Source organism: Amblyraja radiata, chromosome 26, assembly GCF_010909765.2.
Source record: "Amblyraja radiata isolate CabotCenter1 chromosome 26, sAmbRad1.1.pri, whole genome shotgun sequence".
Taxonomy (NCBI): Eukaryota; Metazoa; Chordata; class Chondrichthyes; order Rajiformes; family Rajidae; genus Amblyraja; species Amblyraja radiata.
The window spans coordinates 34,784,712-34,794,041 of record NC_045981.1 but is presented as its reverse complement, the minus strand read 5'-3'; the positions used below and the strand labels follow the sequence as shown (position 1 = coordinate 34,794,041).

Genomic DNA, 9,330 nt, shown 5'->3' with positions numbered 1-9,330 from the left:
AGAAGGTTATTGGCTGCAACCTTCCCTCCATTGATGAATTGTACACTGCAAGGGCCAGGAAGCGAGCGGGCAAGATCATCTCTGACCCTTCTCACCCTGGCCACAAACTCTTTGAATCACTTCCCTCTGGAAGGCGACTCCGGACTGTCAAAGCTGCCACAGCCAGACATAAAAACAGCTTTTTTCCACGAGTAGTTGCTCTACTCAACAGCCAAAAATCTGTAGCCTCCCTTTGATCTGGTATTTTATTTCATTCACACGTTTAAACTATAATGTTTTATTCTTAATGTTTTAATGTTTTATGTTTTATTCTTAATGGTTTACTGTATGTGGTGTTGTTATTTGTGAGCGGAGCACCAAGGCAAATTCCTTGTATGTGTACATACTTGGCCAATAAACTTATTCATTCATTCAGATGAGATTAGTTTGTCTTGGCATCATGTTTGACACAGACATTGTCGGCTGAAGAGCCTGTTCTGTTCTGTACTGTTCTATCTTTTATTTTCATCAGATACAACTTGTTCAACTGGTAGATTTCTGTAAACAAGAGGGAAGGGGAGTGGTTGGAGAAATGCTGACGTTCACGTGACATTGTTATCGTTAATGTCTACGGTTTGGAGAGCGAGAAGGGCCTGTCCCACTTGGAAGACCTAATCCACAAATTTAGAAGACCCTAGACGAGTTGAAAAAAATGTCAAGGTCGTGTTGACACGCCGAAGTAAAAGACTTCCTACAACTATGTCTACGACCTCCTACGACCCCCCTCGACCTACGTCTTCCACACCTAAGACCACCTACAACTAGCTACGAGTGGAAAATGATCACATGATAAAATGTCATGTTTGCATTTTTTTTCTCGGGCCATTTGCCGACCTACGACTACCATCACGACCTACCTACGAGTAAAAAGTATCCATTTTTTCCATGCCGACCTTTTTTTTTTACTTGTGGACATTTTTATCAGGCTGGAAAAAACGCCGCGACCTACTTGAGGCCACGAGTACGCGGAGACCACTCACGAGCATGAGGAAGAGTTACGAAGACCTCCTACGACCTGGTGGCGACCATGTTGCGCGTATGAGTCAAGGGCAAAGTCGGCAGAGTTTGCCAATTAGGTTGTGAAAGTGGGACAGGGGCTTTACTGGTTGTGAGAGTTTATTGAAAACGATTATTCTTGAAATCAGAGGGGTCATAGAAGGAAAAAAAATGGGAAATACTAGTATAGGCGTTTAGTTTGATTTAGAGATACAGCACGGAAATAACGATTGTTCATTCACCTAGAAACAGGAACTACAGATGCTGGTTTACCAAGGAAAAACACACAAAATGCTGGAGTAACTAAGCAGGTCAGACAACATCCCTGGAGAATATGTGCTGCCTTTTTTAAGGCAGAGACAGATAGATTCTTGATTAGTACGCGTGTCAAGGGTTGTGGGGAGAAGGCACGAGAATGGGGTTAGGAGGAAGAGGTAGATCAGCCATGATTGAATGGCAGAGTAGACTTGATGGGCCGAATTACCTGACTCTGCTCCTATCACTTATGACCTTATGAACATGGATAGATGATGTTTCGAGTCGGGACCCTTAACACTCTGCTCAGCTCTGACCTGAAACATCACCTATCACCAGTTTAACTAGTTCCATGTTATCTCACCGCTCCCTACATACTCGGGGCAATTTACAGAGGGCCAATTAACTGGGAAGCACCCGGAGGACACGCAAACAGTCACAGGGAGAACTTGCAAACTCCACACAGACAGCAGCCAAGGTCAGGATCGAACATGGGTCTCTGGTGCTGCGAGGCAGCAACTCTACCCACGGCGCCACCATGCTGCTTTTATCTCTTCTCAGTAGCTTTAAGTCAGAGGTCAACAAAAGTACTGGAGAAACTCAGCGGGTGCAGCAGCATCGATGGAGCGAAGGAAATAGGCAACATTTCAGGCCGAAACCCTTCTTAAGTCAGAGTTGAGTTTTGTTAAGTTTAGTTTAGTTTAGAGATACAGCACCGAAACAGGCCCTTCGGCCCACCGGGTCCGCGCCGACCAGCGAACCCCGCACATTAACACGATCCTACACCCACAAGGGACAATTTCTACATTTACCAAGCCAATTAACCTACAAACCTGCACGTCTTTGCAATGTGGGAGTTAACCGAAGATCTCGGAGAAAACACACGCAGGTCACGGGGAGAGCGTACAAACTCCGTACAGACAGCGCCCGTAATCGGGATCAAACCCGAGTCTCTGCCCGAGATGGAAACTGTTTTCAGTTTCGGTATAGTCCAGTTTATTGTCACGTGTACCGAGGTACAGTGAAAAGCTTTTGTTGCGTGCTAACCAGTCAGCGGAAAGACAATACATGATTACAATCGAGCCGTCCACAGCGTACAGATACACAATGCGGGAATATCATAGTTAAAGTAAGTAATGTTACTGTAGGAGCAGAAATGTAAAAGTAATTGTAAGTGTGGAGTCTGAAGAAGAGTCTCGACCCGAAACGTCGCCTATTTCCTTTGCTCCATAGATGCTGCCTCACCCTGCTGAGTTTCTCCAGCATTTTTGTCTATCAGCGAGCGATTGTAATATGTGATTGTAGTTCTGCTTCTGTGGCCGGCACCCAAATAGTCCCCTGGGTTGGGCCACAACTTCCCAAATAAAAGGACTTCAAGGAGATTTAAACTGCAGACAGTTTACATGGAGCTCTGGGAGTCATGATCTCATTGCATTGTGAAACAGGCTCAGGGAGGTGGGGAGGTGGGGGGGGGGGGAGGGTGGTAGGAGGTTGAATGGTCCACTAATTGTAATGTAAATGCAGCTTAAACAATGAACAATACGAACAGCTCACAATGCTGAAGGAACAAAACAGACACTTCAGCAATGTTTTGTCACCGGGTTTTTGGCTCAGGGCTTGAGATTGTTACCTGCACCGTGAATCATTCAGTGGCCTCCTCTCTGGATGTTGACGTCACTGCCCGAGTTGTGTGAATTAGCCTGGAGGAGGTTTACTTCTCCAATTTCCCACGCCTTGTGCTAATGCAAAGGCTCCTTTCCCACAATATGGAGGAGACGGGGGCAATTAAACCAGCTCCTCCTGTTCCCATGATGTGCCTTGTTGTGGCACCTTTCATGAGCCGAGCATGCCCCCAACGGTGTTCTAGGGTTGCAGGCTGATGTGTAGTCACAGCATCAATCGTTGCCTTAAATAGACACAAAATGCTGGAGTAACTCAGCGGGACAAGCAGCATCTCTGGAGAGAAGGAATGGCTGACGTTTCGGGTCGAGATCCTTCTTCAGGCTGAAGGGTCTCGGCGCGAAGCATCAGCCATTCCTTCTCTCCAGAGATGCTGCCTGTCCCGCTGAGTTACTCCAGCATTTTGTGTCTATCTTTGGTTTAAACCAGCGTCTGCAGTTCCTTCCGAATCATTGCTGTAGGTTTAGTTTGGTTTACTTTATTTAGATTATTATTTAGTTTAGTTTAGTTTATTGTCACGTGTACTGAGGCTGTGGCGGAAAACCCGGGGGGGGCCAGAGGGGACACGTCCCCCCCATGTTTTGATAGTAGGTTCCGTTCTTGTACTGAGGTACAGTGAAAAGCTTTTGTTGCGTGCTAACCAGTCAGCGGAACGACAATACATGATTACAATCGAGCCGTTTACAGTGTACAGATACATGATAAAGGGAATAATGTTTAGTGCAAGGTAAAGCCAGCAAAGTCCGATCAAGGATAGTCCAAGGGTCTCCAATGAGGTACATAGTAGTCCAGGTACAGTAGGTACAGCAGAGAACAGATGCAGTCTCTGAAAATAACTTCACCATCCTGTGCTGACTGTGTGGAGTTTGCATGATCTGCCTGTGACTTGGTGGGTTTTCTCCGGGTGCACCGGTTTCCCCCCCACATCCCAAAGACGGCGGGTTTGGAGTTTAATTGGCCCTCTGTAAATTGCCCCCTAGGGTGTGAGGAGTGGATGGGAAAGTGGGATAACGTTGGCAAATGTAGGGATGTAATGCTGAGGCTCTAGAAGGCGCTGGTCAGGCCGCATTTGGAGTATTGTGAGCAGTTTTGGGCCCCATATCTGAGGAAGGATGTTCTGGATCTGGAGAGGGTCCAGAGGAGGTTTACAAGAATGATCCCAGGAATGAGCAGGTTAACATATGATGAGCGTTTGACAGCACTGGGCCTGTGCTCGCTGGAGTTTAGAAGAATGAGGGGGGGGGGGACCTCATTGAAACTTAGCGAATAGTGAAAGGCCTGGATAGAGTGGATGTGGAGAGGATGTTTCCACTGGTGGGAAAGTCTAGGACCAGAGATCATAACCTCAGAATTAAAGGACGTTTCTTTAGGAAGATGAAGAGGAATTTCTTTAGTCAGAAGTTGGTGAATTTTTAAGGCAGAGAAAGATAGATTCTTGATTAGTGCGGGTGTCAGGGGTTGTGGGGAGAAGACTGGATACTTTCAAGAGAGAGCTAGATGTGGCTCTTAAAGATAGCGGAGTCAGGGGATATGGGGAGAAGGCAGGAACGGGGTACTGATTGGGGATGATCAGCCATGATCACATAGCGGTGCTGGCTCAAAGGGCCGAATGGCCTACTCCTGCACCGATTGTCTATTGTCTATTAAGACAGGAGAGTGGGGTTGAGGGGGAGAATTAGATAGAAACATAGAAACATAGAAAATAGGTCCAGGAATAGGCCATTCGGCCCTTCGAGCCTGCACCGCCATTCAATATGATCATGGCTGATCATCCCCAATCAGTACCCCGTTCCTGCCTTCTCCCCATATCCCCTGATCCCTTTAGCCACAAGGGCCACATCTAACTCCCTCTTAAATATAGCCAATGAACTGGCCTCAACTACCTTCTGTGGCAGAGAATTCCACAGATTCACCACTCTCTGTGTGAAAAATGTTTGAATAGCAGAGGAGACTCGATGGGCCGAATGGCCTAATTCTGTTCCTATCATTCATGAACATAGAATTAGCGTGAATGGGTGATCGATGGTCGGCATGGACTTGGTGGGCCGAAGGGCCTGTTTCTATGCTGTATCTTTAAACTAAACCAATTGCGCTGGGTTCAAGTTAAATGGCAACCAGCTTGTAGCCGGGTCTGACAATCTGGTGAGGATCACAGGGGGAAGTTAACACGAGAGAGGAATTAAAACACAAAGCTACGTCTGCCTTTGTCTGTCTGAAATTGGGAACTTGCTGCTCGGGAAAGCTCAGAGCCGAGCACTTCCTTCTATGTGGGTGGCAGAGTGGGGGCTCACTCACAGCTCCAGCAACCCAGGTTCAATCCTGACCTCTGCCTCTGGAGTTTGCAAGTTCTCCCTGAGACTGCAGAAACAAGGAACTGCAGTTGCTGGATTACACAAAAGGACACAAAGTCCTGGAGTAACTCAGCGGGCAAGGCAGCATCTCCAGAGAGAAGGAACGGGTGACGTTTCGGGTCGACACTCGAGAATGGGTCATGGTCTGAAGAAGGGAGTCGACCCGAAACGTCGCCCATTCCTTCTCTCAAAAGATATTGCCGGTCCAGCTGAGTTACTCCGGCTTTTGGTGTCTAGCATCTCTGGAGAACGTGGGTGGATAGGTGATGTTTCGGGTCGGGACCCTTCTTCAGACCCGAAGCGTCACCTATCCATGTTCTCCACAGATGCTGCCCGACCCGCTGAGTTACTCCAGCACTCTGTGTGGCCTCCCCGTGACTTTGCTAGTTATCCCTGGGGGTGGGGGGGAGGAAAATCAATGGGCATTATCGACAGGGAATGAGTGGGGACCGAAGTGCACAAGAAATAACTGATGCTGGAATCTGGAGCAAAACACAGTGCTGGAGGAACTCAGCAGGGCAGGCAGCATCTGTGGAGGGATTGGTCAGGGTTCAAACTGGACGATGATTCAGGATAGATTCGATGGGCCAAAAGATGTAAGGAATTATGGCGGGCGAGGCAGCATCTATGGAGCGAAGGAATAGGCGACGTTTCGGGTCGAGACCCGGAAGCATCTATGGCAGGGGTGTGGAACCTTTACATGTTGGATTGTCGCATTAGCTGTAATCTAATAAGGCCGCATCGAAGATATTCTTCAAAATGTACATTATTTTGTTAAAATAGCCCTCATGACTTACTAATGTTTTAATTGTGGCCGTCAGTCGGGGAGGATTATTTTATTGAATCTTCTTTTACTTTAAATACGTTCATTTTAAGATTAAAATAAAAATGATAAAAGATGAACAAAAACATATTAATAATAATAAAAAGATTTGTTCTGCAAAATTTTGATTCGTTCATAAAGGCCGCACTTAATGGCTTAGAAGGCCGCAGGTTCCCCACCCCTGATCTATGGAGCGAAGGAATAGGCGACGTTTCGGGTCGAGACCTGGAAGCATCTCTGGAGCGAAGGAATAGGCGACGTTTCGGGTCGAAACCAGGAAGCATCTATGGAGCGAAGGAATAGGCGACGTTTCGGGTCGAGACCCTTCCGGGTCTCGACCCGAAACGTCGCCTATTCCTTCGCTCCATAGATGCTGCCTCACCCGCTGAGTTTCTCCAGTATTTTTGTCTAACTTCGATTTTTCCAGCATCTGCAGGTTTTTTCTTAAACATAAGGAATTATGGCAGAGTCTGTAGCAATTCCAACTACAAAGAAACAGAGCAACTCATAAGACATTAAACATTGTTAAACGTTACATTATTTAAAAAAAAGGCTTACCGTGTAGATATAGTATTGACCACGGAGATGGCACTGGAAAGAGATAAATTGGCAGTAGGCTATTATTGAAGGCAAACTTTGAGCAACAACAGTAAACAAGGAGAAGTAAATTTTTTTCAAGAAGTTCACTTACTGCCTCACACGGTTTCTCAGTGTAGAAAAATAAGGTGGTATTTTGGAGTCTAAACCAGTATTTTGCCCAAGCAAACTTCTGTAGTGAAGGAGAGAGAAATCACAACCTTTCAATAGACAATAGACAATAGGTGCAGGAGTAGGCTGTTCTACCCTTCGAGCCAGCACCGCCATTCAATGTGATCATGGCTGATCAACCCAATCAGTACCCCGTTCCTGCCTTCTCCCCATATCCCCTGACTCTGCTATTTTTAAGAGCCCTATCTAGCTCTCTCTTGAAAGCATCCAGGGAACCGGCCTCCACCGTCCTCTGAGGCAGAGAATTCCACAGACTCACCACTCTCTGTGTGAGACAAAGTGTTTCCTCGTCTCCGTTCTAAATGGCTTACCCCTTATTCTTAAACTGTGGCCCCTGGTTCTGGACTTCCCCAACATCGGGAACGTGTTTCCTGCCTCTAGCGTGTCCAAGCCCTTAACAATCTTATATGTTTCAATGAGATCCCCCTCTTATCCTTCTAAACTCCAGAGTGTACAAGCCCAGCTGCTCCATTCTCTCAGCATATGACAGTCCCGCCATCCCGGGAATTAACCTTGTAAACCTACGCTGCACTCCCTCAATAGCAAGAATTTTGTCCTTTAGAGAATATTTAAACACCCTTACGCCACATTTATGAACAGAACATAGAACAGTACAGCACAATGACAGGCCCTTCAGCCCATCATGTCCATGCCGAACATGGCGTCAAGACCCATGCTGATCTGCCTCCATATCCCTCCGTTCCCTGTATATCCGTGTGCCTGTCCAAAAGTCTCTTAAACACCACTATCGTATCTGCCTCCACCACCACCCCTGACAGCGCGTTCCAGGCACCCACCACCCTCTGTGTAAAAACACCTGCCCCGCACATCTCCTTTATACTGTGCCCCTCTCACCTTAATGCTACCCCCTCTCGTATTTGGTATCCAAAACGGTAATTAGTATGTGAAAGAGGTTCTACCTGCAAATTAAACTGATTGCATGGGTCATGTCTCACCATCTTATCTTTTCGTTTTTTCAAGTATCCTTCAAAGACCAGGTCCTTGCTGTTGTCTTCTGCAGCCATGGTGGGGTCGGAGACTGAGGATGATGTTGAGGAGAGAGGCAGGGATTTACCCAGCGGAGACCCTGACCAGCAGGTCCAGGTTCGCACAGCCACAGATCTGGTTCTCACAAAGGCTCCGCTGCTGTGCAGGTGTGTGTGTGTGTGTGTGTGTGTGTGTTAGCACCACCCACTTTAAAAACAAGACAACCCAGCTTAGCGAGCCACTTCCTCGTTCTCTCTCTCTCTCTCTCTCTCGGTGCTGGAAGTTCAGTTTCAGTTAACCCTTTCAGGGGCAAAGCACAAGCCTCACCCCTTTTAGCAAATTATGCCAGGTGTGTCTGGCCAGTTGCAGCACTGAGCGCAACGCTGCATCTTGCACAGTTGCAACCATTCGCTTTGAAGGATGCAAAAAAATAAATAAACGGTTTAGTTTATTGTCACGTGTACCGAGGTAAAGAGAAAAGCGTTTGTCGCGTGCTAACCAGTCAGCAGAAAGACAATACATGATTACAATCGAGCCGTTTACAGTGTAACATTTAGTGCAAGGTAAAGCCAATACAGTACGATCAAAGATAGTCCAAGGTAGACAAAAATGCTGGAGAAACTCAGCGGGTGAGGCAGCATCTATGGAGCGAAGGAATAGGTGACGTTTCGGGTCTACCCGAAACGTCACCTATTCCTTCGCTCCATAGATGCTGCCTCACCCGCTGAGTTTCTCCAGCATTTTTGTCTACCTTCGATTTTTCCAGCATCTGCAGTTCTTTCTTAAAGATAGTCCAAGACTCACCAATTAGGTAGATAGTTCAGCACTGCTTTCTGGTTGTGATAAGATGGTTCTGTTGCCTGATAACAGTCGGGAAGAAACTCTCCCTGAATCTGAAGGTGTGTGTTTTTACACTTCTATACCTTTTGCCCGATGGGAGAGGGGAGAAGAGGGAGTGGCCGGGGTGAGACTGGTCTGTGATTATGCTGCCGAGGCAGCGTGTGGTATAAACGGAGTCAGTGGTGGGAGGTTGGTTTGTGTGAAGGTCTGGGCTGCGTCCACAATTCACTGCAAATTCTTGCGGTCTTGGATGGAGCTGTTCCCAAACCGTGCTGTGATGCACCCCGATAACATGCTCCCTATGGCGTAAAGGTAGTTGAACAGAGATCAAGAAAGGTCTCGACCCGAAACATCACTTGCTCCTTTTCTCCGTAGATGCTGCCTCACCCGCTGAGTTTCTCCAGCACTTTTTGTCCACTTTCGATTTATCCAGCATCTGCAGTTCCTTCTTAAACATTGAGTAAAACAGCTGCCTCACATCTCGACCTTGACCCGAGGACACCTGCAGCCTCTCTTGCTCGAGGTACCACTGGTGCTCCACTTTCCTCCGGCAGCCCATAGATATGGGGGTTGGTCAGTAACTTACCTCCA

The 9,330-nt window shown here is 47.2% G+C and overlaps 1 protein-coding gene across 2 annotated transcripts in view; it reads right to left on the bottom strand.

Moving 5' to 3' along the window:
• LOC116988135 overlaps positions 1-8,121 on the bottom strand; it is a 28,423-nt gene extending 20,302 nt beyond the window's left edge. The window contains exons 1-3 of one of the 2 annotated variants that reach the window (XM_033044646.1): positions 7,833-8,121; positions 6,836-6,913; positions 6,703-6,735 (exon numbers count right to left, since the gene is read on the bottom strand). In XM_033044646.1, the coding sequence (XP_032900537.1) occupies positions 6,703-6,735; positions 6,836-6,913; positions 7,833-7,937 (216 nt within the window). In that variant the 5' untranslated portion in view covers positions 7,938-8,121. The remainder of the gene's footprint in view (positions 1-6,702; positions 6,736-6,835; positions 6,914-7,832) is intronic. The other variant, XM_033044647.1, reaches the window with a different exon arrangement.
• Between the last annotated feature and the right edge of the window lie 1,209 nt (positions 8,122-9,330).